This window comes from Toxotes jaculatrix, chromosome 11, assembly GCF_017976425.1.
Source record: "Toxotes jaculatrix isolate fToxJac2 chromosome 11, fToxJac2.pri, whole genome shotgun sequence".
NCBI classification, from domain to species: domain Eukaryota; kingdom Metazoa; phylum Chordata; class Actinopteri; family Toxotidae; genus Toxotes; species Toxotes jaculatrix.
In genome coordinates, this window is record NC_054404.1 from 1,463,706 (window position 1) to 1,479,497 (window position 15,792).

At 43.6% G+C, this 15,792-nt stretch overlaps 1 protein-coding gene across 4 annotated transcripts; it reads right to left on the reverse strand.

Moving 5' to 3' along the window:
- Positions 1-615: 615 nt before the first annotated feature.
- Positions 616-15,440, reverse strand: pcgf5b (polycomb group ring finger 5b). 4 transcript variants are annotated; one of them, XM_041049855.1, is made up of 9 exons: positions 15,252-15,440; positions 11,603-12,319; positions 10,994-11,090; positions 10,431-10,486; positions 9,595-9,654; positions 8,926-9,104; positions 8,559-8,657; positions 7,560-7,649; positions 616-1,043 (listed from the first exon to the last, which is right to left on the reverse strand). In XM_041049855.1, exons 2-9 carry the CDS (start codon positions 11,715-11,717, stop codon positions 996-998), a joined length of 744 nt encoding a protein of 247 aa, XP_040905789.1. In that variant the 5' UTR covers positions 11,718-12,319; positions 15,252-15,440; the 3' UTR covers positions 616-995. The 4 variants fall into 4 exon arrangements, with proteins under 4 accessions (XP_040905789.1, XP_040905793.1, XP_040905791.1 ...); XM_041049859.1 differs by lacking the exon at positions 15,252-15,440 and adding an exon at positions 14,393-14,785; XM_041049857.1 differs by lacking the exon at positions 15,252-15,440 and adding an exon at positions 14,377-14,785.
- Between the last annotated feature and the right edge of the window lie 352 nt (positions 15,441-15,792).

A 15,792-nucleotide genomic window follows, 5' to 3' on the forward strand; every position in this document is an offset into this window, starting at 1 on the left:
AGGGTCAGTGAGAGTGATCAGGGTCACATGAGAGTGATCAGGGTCAGTGAGAGTGATCAGGGTCAATGAGAGTGATCAGGATCAATGAGAGTGATCAGGATCACATGAGAGTGATCAGGGTCAGTGAGAGTGATCAGGGTCACATGAGCAAAGGTGTGATTTGTTGTAAAAAGCATCTGTTGAGCAGGACGTAGCATTAACAGCACAATAAACCTCTGATTTTACTGTTTGATTCCTAATGTTTATACTTTATTAAAATAATGAAGAGTAAAGAACTTAAAGAAATCCTAAAGTATTTGTTCAAAGACTAAAAAAAAAAGAAAAATACTGGATTGAAAGCTGAATATTTGGTTAATTAGCAGTTTTCTGAAAGTTTTCTGTTCAGACTTTAACTTGATGTTTTTTGCCCTGAGTTGAGTCTCTCAGTTAATTGTAAATTAATAATTTATACTAATTTATTCACTTATTAATAATGAATCATTTACTATTTCATTCATTTATTTTGTGTTGGGACATGAAGAAAACGTTTCCAGACCCAGAGGAACCACGTGGCTCAGGCTGAATCAAACCTTCAGGCAGTGAGAGTGAATGTGATCAGATATAAAAACAGACATCAACAGTAAAAAATCAACATTTAATCTACAGAGTTAAACAGGCAAAGTGAAGATATGGTCATATTTCATCTCCGATCTCGACAGGTTTTTAGGCACAGGGACATACATTTAAAAATATCATATATTATAGCATATATTATTCTATGTAGCATAAAACCTCTTTACCATAACAACGTATGCACTTCATCATTGGCTGTACAAAAATACATTTAAATCTCTTTCGTTCTCTGCACATTGTGGGTGTGTGTTTGTTTGTTTGTGTTTATGTGTATTTGTGTGCATCCACATGCAAATGTGGGTGTTCCTAATTTCTTCTATACCTGTTCATATGTGTGTGTGTGTCTGTGTGTGTGTGTGTGGTCCTCTTCTTGCAGCCGTAGTTCAGCCAAAGTCGATGCGCGGCCGGTACTCCAGAACCATGGGATACGTCTGAGGGAGCGACAGAAAAAAATCTTTTGTTCTTCACACTTTAAACACAAACACAGCTCAGAAGTTAACCACACAATAACTCGACTTCATTTATCAAGTGTTATATTCATCGTCTCGTTCTCCGGGCCGTGAAAGTGCAGCAGTTAGATTTGCAGCCTTATAGAAGTCAAACATATTTCTAACTGCTGTTTGCTGGAAGCTCAGGTGTCCCTGCTTCTTCTGACAGACAGAGGAAGACAGACTGGGTGACTCCTATTTCATCTGACTTCAAACCGCAGGCTTCCTGGATTCAGGGGTAAAGAAAAATGTAAACCCATTTCCATTAAACTGTCCAGGATCCACCTGGCTCTGCTCTGCCGGGACACAGGCCAAGTGTCTAATGCAGAAGGGCCATAAAAGAACAGAAGTGATGGAGGTCTGGCTGCTGCTCTCTCAGCTGAGGCTCGCTTGAAAAGTTCATTTCCAAAATGCTATAAATCCCCTGTTTGGAAAAACTCTGATGGCCTGAGATTCAACATTTGATGTCACCCAGTGTGTGGAGGCGGGTGTACGGTTAAACTTACAATAAACCATATCAGGTTTCAGGTTCAATAGCATCTCATCAAATCCGGATCTGGAAGGAAGCCGACATAGACTCTTTTCACGCTGCTTATCCGAATGTATTTAGGTTTAAATCTTAATTTTAGGCAACAAAAAACCAGCGTGAACACTTTGGTGCATCTTTTAAATTATTGCAAAAGTCTGTGAAGAAAACTGAGACAATCCTGTTAAATGTGCCAGTCTCAGTCTATGTGCCGCTTTCACGTCAAACCTTTCAAACCCTGCACACCGGTGTTTTCAGAACAACTGATCTCAGATTTAAAATGGGCTGTGTGCTGTGCTCACAGACAGCTGTTTCTGTGTGTCAGCCAATCAGAGCAAAGGAGCGAATCAAACAAAGGAATGAAATGTGTGTAGAAAAAAAAGCTGAGAACGTCACAAGATGCAGCTCTGCGTCTTGTATGTAACTTTAATCGTGGTTACAACATGAAAGTCTTGGACTTTCGGGGCTTTCAGCTCTTGCAGCTGTCCGACATCTTCATGGTGAATGTTTGGTCTGTTGCTTCAGTCAGTTTCCATTGATGCCTTGTCCCCGAGGGACTCTTCACCTCTCAGGCCCCTGTGTGGGCTTGGCTCGCTCAGTAATCCATCCATCCTTATCACTGGTTAAATAATAGAAACACCAGCGCTGACTATTCGTACATTCTTGCCTCCTTTGACTGTAAAACACATCAGTCAAAGATATGAGCTGCCCTTTTCATAAAAAATTCAGAAAGAAAAAAGGCGAGTGTTTGTGTCAGAGCAGCTGCAAAGTGAAGAGTGTGTCTCCTGTTTTCGGAGTCTGTCTCCTATTTCTGGCAGCTTGAGGCTGCTGGTGCAGCAGAGTACAGCTGCTGTCATCTCCTCCGCCTTTCTGCATTTTGCTGCATCATGTCTGAGAAAAAAAAAAAAAAAAAAAACCACACACAAGACTGAATCCAATCTAACCAGTCTGTCACTGCGCCTCTGTATCTGCATCTCTGACACTCGTTCACTCAGCATTTCTGTCTCCAAAGACTTAAATTAAAATGCACTAACACATTCTCTGTGCAGCTGTCAGCTACTTTTAAGGGATTTTGTTCTGGTGTCAAATGACTGAAATGTAGAATCGTCTAACGTGCAGCACAAGCAGAAATCCACCAAGGTGAAAAAACTGAAAACTAAATTTGCCGTCAAATGCCAGAGACAAAAACAATAACTGGTTCTGTATAGTACATCGCCTGTAGGAATATGTGGTGTTATGCTTAATGCCAGTACAGTCTGCCTTAATCCCCCTCTGGGTTTAAAGGTGGAACTAAAACTCAATGTAAAGGATTCCTCCTCTGGGGATCCTGAATATTTTTGAATGTTTGAGGAAAGCAGAGGGGGGACACTGAAATCGCTGGGAATCATCACTTGACCACGAATTTCCAAACCAGATTTCATGACAATGTGAACAGCACAGCACTGGAGCTCTAAGCTGCCTGTCGAGCCATTTGGCCGAGCCACGGTCGTTTAACCAAGCAGATAACGAGCAGATATAAAGCTGGGTCACGCTGCCAAGTATCTATGTTTGGGAGGGAGAAGGATTTAAAGGCAGCGAAAGGTAAGATAAGGTAAGTTAGGTCAGAATGTGTCACCTGTCCAGAACAGCCTGATTAACTGATTAAAACCTTTGTGTGAATTATGAATCATCGGTCTGGAACAAAGGTAGAACAAAACCTCAAAGGGAGGACGGATGGGTTTATATCTTTAACAGGTTTCTGTGTTTTATATTAACACTACATGGCTCGCTGTGGAACAGCAGCTGAAGGAGCTAATCTTAACTGTCCAGGTTTTTCTGAACTAAACTGATTTCTCTGATTAAACTACAACTGATTTTTGTCCAACACAAAAACCTTTTTTTTTATTGTTCCTCTGATCTCAGCACTAAGTTAGAAAATACAAAGAAACTATACGAGTAACATAGGAGGCCTGTGCACTCACGTCTTAGGAAAATACTCTTTCAGAGTGGGGATCTGTGCACTGCAGCACCAGCACACCCTCTGTCCTCAGTCCCTCGAATCTGACGAGGGAAAAAAAGGCTGGGCTTTCTCTTCAACTTGCTTGAAGGTGTTTAGGAAAAAGTTTTGGGTTTCACAAGTTGTGTTCCATCACTCAGGCCAAAATCTTCCCTGCTTCTGAACAAAGAGCGCCAACACCTGAAACTGATTTGTGTTAACGAGGTGAATCCACTGCCTCTCAGTTACAGGAGGGACAGAACGACTCCGTCAGGGCTCAGATTCAGGATCTCAGCTGATCTCAGAAACACATTTTGTGATTAACGTTTGTAAAATAATGCGAGAGGCTGATCTGACGTTTGTCTGAGCAGAATAAACATGGAGGGACGATCAGAGCTGGGTTTCTGGGCTCTGTCAGTCCAAATCCACCGTCAGTGACCGTGTGACATTTAGACTGTGACTCTTTACCAGGTCAGGTCAGACACCTCTGTCCTCTTTATCACCACCTGCCTCTGTTTATCTGCTGCTACGGTTAAGACTTACTTCGATGACAAAACATACTGATTTTGTGTAAGTTTTGTCGAGCACAGAAAAGCATCTTGGTCGTTTATTGTTCAGTCCAAAATGTTTTTATCAAATGATGAATCTGTGGGTGTTCAACTGATTAAATAGATTCGTATGGTGTACTGCATGGATTTAAAATCATTTTAATATTTAGTAGATGCCTTCTTCTAAATACCGTGTATAAAAATTTGCTTTACTAGTGAGAGATTTGGTTTGTGTTTCTGAAATTGACACGGTTCATTTTTTTTTTACTGACATCCTTTTAAATTCTGCTTAATCAGCGCGGTGCAATCAGAGCGCACTGACTCAGTGACACCCTCAGAGGTAACAGATGAATTTTGCTACGCTCCCACGTGAGCGCGGCCTTCCGGACCGGCGCCAGCGTGTCAGGGGAGAAAATGAAGCCGAGCTGTGGAGTTGTCAGAAGGATGAGACTGATGAATGAGCCGTGTCTTCTTCCTCTCCCCCGTCCATGCCCTGACTCTCATGCTTCAAACCTGTCTCTCTCACCGTCACTCCTCTCCCCACTTTGTCCTCCTCCAAACTGGGTCGAAACAGGATTTAAGCAGAATTTGTTGGTGTTTATTCCACTGACTCATCAGTCGGGACACGAATAATTCCGACAGACTGATTTCTGCTTGTTTTTGTGGCTCATCAGAGCGGAGGTGGAGGAAACACTGAAACACCAGAGGATTTTGCTCATAATGGCACCAGGTCATGAAAAACACATTTAATACAGTGTTTTACCTTGAGCGAGTCCTTCTCGCATTTTCAGTTTTAGTTTGAATATATTCAAATTCAGAGCATTCACCTGGAGTCAGTGTCAGGGCTTGTACTGTGGAGACATACGTCCTCCTTATGGAGAACGCTGAGCTGAGTCATCACACTCACACATCACTTTTCTAAACTCATAAAGAGTAAAATGTCACTTTAATCCTTATGATCATTGATTATTTTTGTTAATTTGCAGCTCACGGTGCATCAAGACGCCTGGGTTAAAGCGTCTGGGTTATTCTATTAACACTGTTAAAAGCTTCATTGTAATGTGAAGGAGGTCCTAACACTGACAAACAGCTGCTGTTTAACCCACGTGATGCACATCTGAGACCATCTCAGTGGCAAACTGAGCTCACCTTGAAACCCAAAACTTTTTTAAACTACTTCTTCAGTTCCAGGTCCCGAGCAGAGCTGACCACAGTAGGACCTAACAGGTCTGCTCTGATCTGTGGGTCAGATTACCCATCAGCCTTTTTCCTGCAGCGCATCATCAATAAAAGTCTGTTTCACAGTGATCACTGGTGCACTACTTGGAGGGATTACTTCTCAGAGCTGTGCACTTTGTCCTGCAACATAATGTTTACAGAAGTTGTGTCCACAACTCTCCATATGGGATAAGGGCCCAGATGGAAACTGACATGGCCTTCAGTTCTGACAATCTGCGCACGCTAACCAGACAATCTGTGTCCCATTATTACATAAGACGGATGTCAATTCACTCTGGATAAATAAGGTCAAACAACGTCTGTGCTGCTGGAAAACATTCAGCGACTCGCTCTTTGTTTTTCTGCTTTTAAGTCCAATTTTCTTTTCTTTAGATTAGTATTATACTGGGACCTATTTTAACTACCAGTTTAAAGAAATGGTGACTGTTGTTAGAAGGTTGGGTTGCGTAGTTTTCTGATCATTACGCAGGATGCTTAAATAATGACTCGCTGCATGATGATACACATCCCAAAACGACAGTTTAAGTTCAGGAAAATAAGGATTGAGCCAAAATATTGAAAAAAGATTCCTGTTTGTGGGAGAAACGTCCTCTGTTTAAGAAACAGACGTGTGAGCACAGCTGGAGCTGAGAAGCTACAGACTTTTAAAGTCTCTCGTTCCCTACTCCTCCCATCATCCTCCTCTCCTCCTCCCATCATCCTCCTCTCCTCCTCCTCCTCCTCCCATCATCCTCGTCTCCTCCTCCTCCTCCCATCATCCTCCTCTCCTCCTCCTCCTCCTGACCTGGTATCTCTGAGATGCCAGCTGTCTGCGCTGCTCAGTCGCTGTCCACGTCCACCAGTGGACGGGACATAAACAGATAAACATTCAGTCACCAAGTACAGGAATGTGTGTGTGCTCACACACAAGCAAGCACCTGTACTGCTGATCAAGTTCATGAACACACACACATACACTGGCCGCCTGAACCACGGGACTGATAACCCTGACGCCTGCTGGAGTTTGCTGGAGATTTTAGTCCTTAAAAGCGAAGACATTTTCAAAAGGCGAGGACAGTTTGTCCTCGCTTCTATAAAGAGCTGTGTGAGGGTTGTGTCTTTGTTTCAGGGTTAAGGTTAGAACTCGGTTCAGGCTGAGGGTTGGGTTTGGTCTGGGGGCTGTGACGGTTCGGGTTCAAGTTAAGGTGCTGAGGTACGTGCTTGTGTTTATTTGTGCGCATCTGTGTATGTTGTTCGCACTATGCATAGAATTTGTGTGTCTCTATCTCCAGGACTCAGGAAGCTTAGTCTTTACATCAGTTATGCATTTCCTGTGTTGACTGTCACTGCGACGCACCTGAACTTCAGTTTGCACGGTGACCTTCAGAGCGTACAGTGTTCACATCAAACAGAATGTAAACCTGAGACGCTGGAGTTCATGTAGTTCGTTGTAGAGTAGTTAATGAAGTCACAAATATGAAGTGAGTAAATATTTAAGACATTAGTGTTTGTAAGTGTTGTTTGTGAACGTTTGGCATGAGAGGCGCGATAAAGTAAAAGGAAGTAAAACTTTCTTTCCAGCTGACTGGCTCTAAAATTCCAGTGGTTCATTCTAACAAAATAAAAATATAAATAACACAAAACAATGCACAAAAACATTGTGTGAAAAGTTTCCTTTCAGCCAGACTGAAGTCAGAATTCCTCCTTTTACACAATCTGAGTCATGAAAGATTCTTGGAATAGAAACTTTTTGCTCATGCAAAAGCATTGAATAGAGAAGTCAATCAACCAGTGGTAGTTTTCACATTCACAGACACAGACACACACACACACGCACGCACACACACACACACACACACACACACACACACACACACACACACACACACAGCTGTACCAATTCTGAGAACAAAATCATACTGAAACTTCTGCCTGTCTAACCCCAACCATAATCTTTACTGGAGCCTAATTTTAAACCTTAAATTTAAACCAAGTGTTAAAGATAAAAAAATACAGGGTGAAACGTGGGGATGAGCTCTGAGTCCCTCTCTGCTGAGATGAGTCCCCACAGTGTGAAGGAATGTAGAACACACACACATACACAAAAAAAAAATTATTTCCTGTACCAGTGCATCTACACATTAGCATGCAAACATGCACACATAAACAGGAAGTGAGCGTGACGGCCTTACATTCTCTCCATGTAGCCTCCACCGGGTCATATAGATGAACTCCAGAGTGTGATCTCTGCCCATGATCTCTCCGTTACACAGCACATCCAGCTGCAAATGTTTCAACAAAACAAGATGAAATTTAAAAAAAACAGAAAGCGTTTAATTTCACATCAGGGTCAAAATGAACCCGATGAAATGAAAAACCTGTTAAAGAATGAAAAGAAAGAAAACAACAATGGAAACAAAATTAAAGAGGATCTCAGTCCTGACCCACAACATGAGGGGAGAGAGGAAGTTCTCTGTGGTAACGAGTGGGAGGATGCACTCAGCCTGGGAGTGTGTTACATCAGTTTTAGCTTGGTCTGCAGCAAATGTGGAACCCAACTGTTTTTATCCTGTGATAAGAGTCAATGTTTCCGTGGTCAGGGTCTGACTCCGACGTCCTCTGTGAGACCTCATGCTCCTGTTTGCTTCTCATACATCATATGAAGTTCTGAGGAGTAGACTGTGTTTGGCTTTTCAGGTGTTATTTGTTTATTTTCTTACAGCTGAAACCTGTAAGTTATTTTCACAGGTTAATGGCTGGAGCTGCTGTCTAACCTGTCTCATTGCAACTGTTTAACCATATGAACACAGTCTGTGTCTCTGTTCAGTCCAATGCACCAGCTAATCCTAAAACTAAAGTTTGAGAGTAGAGAAACTCATTTCAGATAAATGAGCCTTATCTTGGTTTAAACTGACATTTAAACCGACATTCTGCAGCCAGTTAGACATGAAGCTGTGTGAGACCGCTGAAGAGAAGTCATAGTCTATAACCAGTTCATCTTTTTAGTTTAGATGGATCAGGTTTACATCTTCATAGAGATTTTCAGAAAAGCTTTTTTGTCCAACAGATACTTCCACTGCCTGATGACTGTACCTGAGAAAAGCCAAGCAAAGTCAGTCTCATCAGTTTAAACTGTATGTCCCTTAGAAGGACTGTGGTTTCGGAGCTGGAGGACTGAACCCGTTCCTTACCTCATAAGAGCTGGGCAGCTTTAGTTTAAGACTGAGAAACTTCTTAATTGTTCCCACGGTGACTCTGCTGGAGCAGCGGATGAACCTCTTCATCAAATCCTAACAAGTGGACAAGAGACAAATTCTGTTAAACCCTGATTTAATTATGGAGGCAGCTAAAAGATTAATGTCGCTTTTTCCAGGAAAAGAACTCAAAACAATCAAATAACGACCGATTTAGAAGAGTGGAGGTTTTTACCAACCTGGAAAACTGGAACCTGTGAGGCCTGTTCAGCTATTAGGTTCGTTTATTAAGAAAGTGTTTAACACCTGCTGATGACAAACTTATAGTGAAATGATTGTTAATTAAAAACACACACACACACACCGTGACAGTGCTCTCCCCCGACTGTCCCGTGTTACGTAGGCAGTCCAGACAGATGGCTATCTGAGGGTCGCTCCTGTGATAGTCGTCATCGCCGCCACCATCACCATCATCATCGCCACCGTCTCCGCCGTCGCCGCCGGCATCAGGCAGCCCGAGCCTCTGACACCTCAGGTTTTCTGCTGTGGTTTGAGACAGACATTCGCACACACACATTAAAATCTCTTTGTGATTTGAATTAAAAGATAATAAATGATGAATTTATGTCTCCTATGAAGAACAGCAGAAGTTCTGTTTGCACCAGAAAAGCTTAATTTGTGGTGTATGAACAGGAAAATCCCTAAAACCAGTGCTTCCCCAGATTCACATGAACAAGCTCAAAAATCTGATGATTAATCATGTGCTGATGAAACAAAGCTTTATCAAAAACTCCCCTAATCTACTGATCTCACTCTTACCGCCTCTAAAAATGAGAGGAAGAAGACAGAAACTGTGAATCAGAGGCAAATGAAAAAATCTCAAACTCTTCTCTTTCCACCACAGTAGTGCTGCCGGGGGACCTCCTCCCTCCCAAAAACTACTAAAGTTTAATCTACACAGAATGTTACTCATGACACAACAACATTTCTGAACACAGGTCACGCTGCTGGGTCTGAATGACAGTCGGCTTACCTTGGCCGTTTTCTTTGGGCTGGTTCTTCCTCCAGAATTCGAGTTCTTGCTGTTCCTCTTCTAGTTCACGTGAGCAACAGATAAAAGGAAACTTCAGATGTATTTAGTATAGAGAGCAACAGGCGAACTTGATTTTAACTGCAAAGAAACTCATGCACGGATGTGACACGTGTCTGCTGAAGAAAACACAGCAGTCCACTCTTCTTCAACCATAAAACTGAATTCATATGAGGCTGATTTTTACACCACTTGGCTGAGCGTGAAAAAAAATCTGATGTTTGTTCCATCTCTCGGCTGCCAGAGCGCTCTGTCAGCGGAGGTGAAGTTATGGAGTCGTAAAATTATAGTGCCATCACAGCTTTGGTTAGACATGTTGACTTGGCTCCTCGTTGGCCCCTCTGCACAGAGAAGGTTGTACGTCTTCATCTTGTTTCAAACTGAAGTGTCCACCTCTCTAAAATAATGTGACACTGACAGAAGGAAAATCTTATCTTCTGATCTGTTACAGTGCAGAGCGTCACCTCAGGGGCTGGAAGGAGCTTTGTTTTTCCTTAAGAGCACGTCATTAAGGTGGAAGCTCTGAACCTGGCTCTGTGACGTGAAGGTCGTCAAATCTGATTAATTATTAACTTTAACAATCAATGTTTACAGAAAATAAGGTGATTATTTAGGTGTTATCTGGCCTTTCCCCGCTGGTTAATTCATATAATCTGGTGTGGGGTCACACGCTGAAGGCCTGTCTTTTACTACGTTATTTTTCCCACCCCCCATGAACTGTCACATAAATGATCACAGACTGAAAACTGAGCACGGAAAAAACCATCTGGCAAACTCACTTTCTCTGAGTCCGGGCACCAGCTTGAAAATGATCTCCTCCAGGGTGTTGTCCAACCTGAGAATAAGGAGAGAGGAGAGCGTGAGAAGGAGGTGAAAAGAGAAGGGTGATAAAGAGGTTAAGAGGAAGCTGCATAAGAGGAAGAAAAAGAATTGAAGTAGGTGACAGGAGTCAAGGGGGAGGGCAGAAGTGGAGCTGGAGGAGAAAGGAATCGGGGAAAGGAAGGAACAAAAGAGGGCGATGTACATGACATGACAAAGAGAAAAAGAAAGGAAGGAAACACACAAGGAGACAGAAATGTGTTAAGAAGAGAGGGATGAGATGAGAAAATAACAGAAACATGAGAACAACAAGGTGGACTAAAGGAGCAACTAATGCAATGGAGGTGAATGGAACTGAATTTATGCTGCTCAAACTGAAAAATGTCATTTTTACAGCAACAGAAAATCTTTCAGATCCTTAAAGAAGAAGGATGAGGTGAGAAAGAGACTTTCAACAACCAAGGAAGACGAGAAGAAGCTCAGTCGAATGAAAGACAAGGCCAGAAGAAGAACTAAACCCTACCTGAGCATCTCCAGAGGGTTGGTCTCATGGACCTGAATGCCACATTTAGGACAGTCATTACTCTCCTCAAAGTGCTGCACGATGCAGCTCTTACAGACTGCAGAGGAAACAACATCAACATTTTCTGCTGGGGTTAAATCAGCTTTAACAGATCGTTAACGTGAATGTTTTTCCCACTCGGCTGATCCCGTTCTGAACAGTCTGACACGAATGTAGCGTTCACCTCAGAGCTGAAAGGATTTGTCAAGTCATCAATTAGTCAAACAAAAGAAAAGACTACTGCCGACCACTTTGGTAACAGATTGAGTGTCTCAGTCACTTCAGGAGCAAAAACTGTGAAAAAATGCCGGAAATCTGCAGATTTCAGCCTCACAGAAGAAATCTATCATCGTAAACTCAATACTGATGTTATATCACATCATAGACCAACGATGCATTAATTACTCGAAAAATAATTAATCAATAAGGAAAATATCATTATTTGAAGCCCTCATTAGCTTTCTACCTAAGCAGCTACATGAACATGATGAATCTGTGCAGGCAAACGTCACCTCCAGTAACGCAGAGCTCTGCATGTGTGTCAGTGTGTGCGTCTGTTGTTTCACTCACAGGTGTGCAGGCACTCGGTGACCGTGGTCGGTTTAATCAGGTAACCTCGACACAGGTAACAGGTGATGAAATGGTTAAAGTCTCTCACCAAGTGCTTCCTTCCTGTAGCAGCCATGTTTGGAGTTGTGTTTTAATGATGCTGCAGTGAGTCAGAGTTCGAGTTGACTTTAGAGGAGTCAGACGTCCATTCACAACAACGAGAAATGGGAGTTTCCGGCAACAGGCCAATATTGCCTGTTAGAGTGAAGTTAAGGTTTTAGTTTAAAGTTTAAACTGTGCGTTAACAGTTTGAACGTCCAGCCAAGTGCATCCAAGTCTTCACTATCCTCAGTTTCTGAGAGATAACTGATCCTACTGTGTGAAGTCCTGCTCCATCCTTCACTCAAATCTACGGAGTGATCAGTTTTTCTTCATGAACATCTCCCACTGAGACCTTATTCCATCTTCACTGAGCCATGTTAGTCCATTCAAATAAAAAAAAGACACCAGGCTTGTCCTGTCTCTTCAGTCCTGCTTCAATCAAACACGGTTTTTAAATTCCAAGAATTCCCAAAGAGTACGATGCCTCGCTTCCCTCCCCGCCTCAGCCGAAGTGCCATTTTTAATCCATGAAGGGTCAAAGGTCAGCGTCATCCCAGAGTGTTCATTCATCACTGTAGTGCTGCTGCTGTCGGTGCCTTCATTCTTCTAGTGGCACAATGAAACTCACAGTGAGATCTGGAGAGAGTGAAACACAAAAGTCAGGGCTGACTCTGGACTGTGATAAGTTCAGAGTGCAGATAAAAAAGAACACACACACACACACCACACACACACACACACACACACACACACACACACACACCACACACACCACACACACACACAGTTTACAGATATACAGCAAAGTGATGACCTTGAAGATTTTTTTTTCACTGAACACCTCACCCAGCACGTTTCTGAGAAAAACATGATTCATCAAATAAGTTCTGAAAGTCGCGTCACTGACATGTAACACGGCCTCCAACACGAGGAGGCAGCACCCAGAAAGGCTCCATGTGAGGAGCTCAGGCTGTGGACGGCCTCACAGTGACTGCAAAGGTCAGTGATGAAACTCAGACACTTATTAACATCACCTTACTGACTCTCTGAGCTCCGAGGATCAGAGTCTTCCAAACAATGGATTTAATAACCCCTCACTGCCATTTCAACCTGTCCCTGCACAGTCACCTCAGGCAGCTTTACCGCATTTATTTATCAAACAAATATTAATTACAGTTTCAACATCCAGTGCAGCAGCGAGCAGATGAAGGGTTGAGAACTTTGTTCAAGAGCAATGACAGAGTTCTTCTTGCGGAGCGAGAGAGAACCTTCTTCAGAACCATCAACCATCAGCTCCAGGACGCGAACCGAAACCTCCACAATTCGCTGCAATTCAAGATTAATCAGATGTTTTTCTTTGCTTATTTGGAGCTTTGAGGGGTAAACACTCATTAAGAGGGGACAGCACTGTCACCTGTGTGGCAAAAGTTTGATTATGTTTTTAGGCAACTACTACTTTAAGGCTGAGGAAAGATTACAAGTAAAAACAAAACCCAAAAAAAACAGTATACAGCAGTATTTTTAGACTATTGGCCGGACATGTGATGCGATGTGTGGTCTCCACCCCCCTGACCTCCTCCTAAATTGGCTTTGTTGTGCTAACAATATTGTTTCTTTCATCTTCTTTCATCTCTGTGAGAGACAACAGTCATTGTTCACTTGACCGCAAGTTACATGTCAGTCAAACACAACAGAGAGTTTCAGGTCGCACACTGACAGATTTTGTAGCTGTTTTTCTTCTCTTCTGTTCTGTTCCTATTTTTTTGGTTTGTTCTTTCCTACCTGTTTTGTCTCATTCAGTAATTACTGACTTTTATTAACGAACAGTGACGTGAACACTCCTCCAACAGGGCTGAAGCAGTTGTGACCTACATGCCTCCGTCTCTGGATTACCATTACTATGAATAGCTGAAACTCTCCAACTTGCCCCCATTCCATCCCCACTTTGATGGATCTGAGCGAATTCTGGTTTCCCCGCTTCAAGCATAGATACTGGCCCGAATATGAAGCGTCACAGAGGTGGATGTAAACCCACGCAGAAGTGTTGTATTTACTGTGCTTTTATAATCCATTTATTTTAATGGGATGGTGTCAGTTCTGCCGTTACAGTAAATGAATTGAGGGACACAGTAAATGTTTGTGGATGTCAGATTAGGGACTGTTCTCAGGTCTGATTCATTCCCTCTGTAAACACACGCCGGTCTCTCCATTACTCGATAACAGGCGACCATCAAATACTAATCATCATACAAATTAATACAATAACAGTTACTGAATAAACTGTTTGGCTGGCAGGTCGCGTTTATTTACCTCATCCGACATTTCATGTGCGTTGGACTCTTCATATTAAGATGTTTGCTGTAAATTGACCTGATATGAAGTTAATGTCAGAGTCAGAGTGAGTCTCTCCGAGTTTCGGTGCATTGACCTGCCACAACTTCATTATGCAGGAACGTAATTTACAGCTAAATATTGTGCCTGAAGTAAGCAACACAATGCCTCTGTGTAAATTTACTGTGACAGACACACTATAAGTGACTAAAGGAATATTACAGGTCTGACTTTCTAAACTTCTATTGATTACTGATCAGCTCGCGGCCTTTGTACAGCAGGTAGCACCTGTCTAAAGGCTGAAGGTAAATGTTACCTGTACGTGTAGAAGCAGTGGCTCAGTCTCTGTTTTGACACTGTACCTGGTATTTTATCCACCTGCTGTCTGCAAACTTCACGCAGCTCCCAGCCTGCTTCAGCTGCTCGTATCTGTGGGGGGGCAACACTTTACTCTCACGTGCGACACCCGTCCTTTTGAAATTACGTCACATGGGCAGAGCGGCGCGCCGTCACGCCGTGTGCGTGCTGCGTCAGGTGTGTGGATGTTGTTGAATGCAGAGCTGAGAGCCGGCGGTGTGTTCGCTGCAGAAACAAACTACACACAGAGGAAAGTGACTCCTGCTTCTTTCGGCGTGGGTCGCTCTGTGCTAGAAAAATCTCCAGTGCGCAGCTCAGAAATCCCCCTCTGTCCGTAAATGAGACGCGCGCGCACACACGCGCGCGCGCGTGTTATTTATTCACACAGCGGATCTGCTTATCTCATCGTTAAGGCGCGTCACGGTCTACGTCACCAGTGTCAAAACAACATCAATGGACGACGCACGCACATTACAGCGACACACACAGATATATAATACGTGTTCGGCGAACACACGCGCACGTTCGTAGCTCATTACTGTACAACCATCTATCAACACACACACGCACGCACACATAGACACGCGCGCTGCACGTATCGATGGCAAAAGTTGCAGAGCTTCACGTCACGGCCTTTTAACGACACGCGGGTTATTTACCGTTTGCGTGAACATACCATATCCCGCACGTGAGTGTGCACGGCGACGCACTTTGCGTTTCAGGAGAGAGCGAGAGAGGGGGGAGCGAGGGAGGGTTATGGGGAGAGAGAGGAGGTCCAGCCAGCAGCGTCAAAGTTTGGCTGTAACGTAACGCAGCCTACGTCGGCTGATGAATTCGCCATCCGCGCAGAAATAATGAGAAATAATAACACATTCCTCACCTCCGCGCTCATTTTGCCTCTGCCCCCGGAGTTATGGATGCCGCGGCTCGGTAGGAATGTCCACCATGACACTACCGGGTCCTCCCGTTCAGTCCGCTCCGTGTACTGGATGAGGAGAGAACGCGGAACTGGTCGGCTCGGATCTGCCCCAGTCCGCCCAGCAGCCAGGCAGGCAGGCAGGCAGGCAGAGAGCAGCGGTGGGCGGGGAGCCACCAGGCAGGCAGGGCTCGGAAACTGAAAGCAGTTGTGTAACTGAGTGACTATTGGCCTACAACACACACACACGTACACACACACAGCGCCGTGTCCGTTGCGTGTGGTGATGACACAGCAAACATCTACACATGACATCTACTGCATGTCCGTCCGTCCTGGTGCACGGATCCCTCCTCTGGTGCTCCTCCTGAGGGGGTTTTTGTGTTGGGGGGGTTCTTGTCCGATTTTTGAGTCTAAGGTCACAGACACTGTCTGATGTCTGTGCAGGTTTTAAAGCCCGTGCACTGAAATGTGTGATTTGTGATATCGTATAAATAAAATTTGA

Excerpts from the sequence above, each read along its gene's own strand:
- pcgf5b (XM_041049855.1), bottom strand. The coding sequence starts at position 11,717 with ATGGCTGCTACAGGAAGGAAGCACTTGGTGAGAGACTTTAACCATTTC. Across the intron at positions 9,105-9,594 it reads GCCCAAAGAAAACGGCCAAG|CAGAAAACCTGAGGTGTCAG; the intron begins GTAAGCCGACTG and ends CTCAAACCACAG. Across the intron at positions 1,044-7,559 it reads GGAGGCTACATGGAGAGAAT|ACGTATCCCATGGTTCTGGA; the intron begins GTAAGGCCGTCA and ends TCGCTCCCTCAG.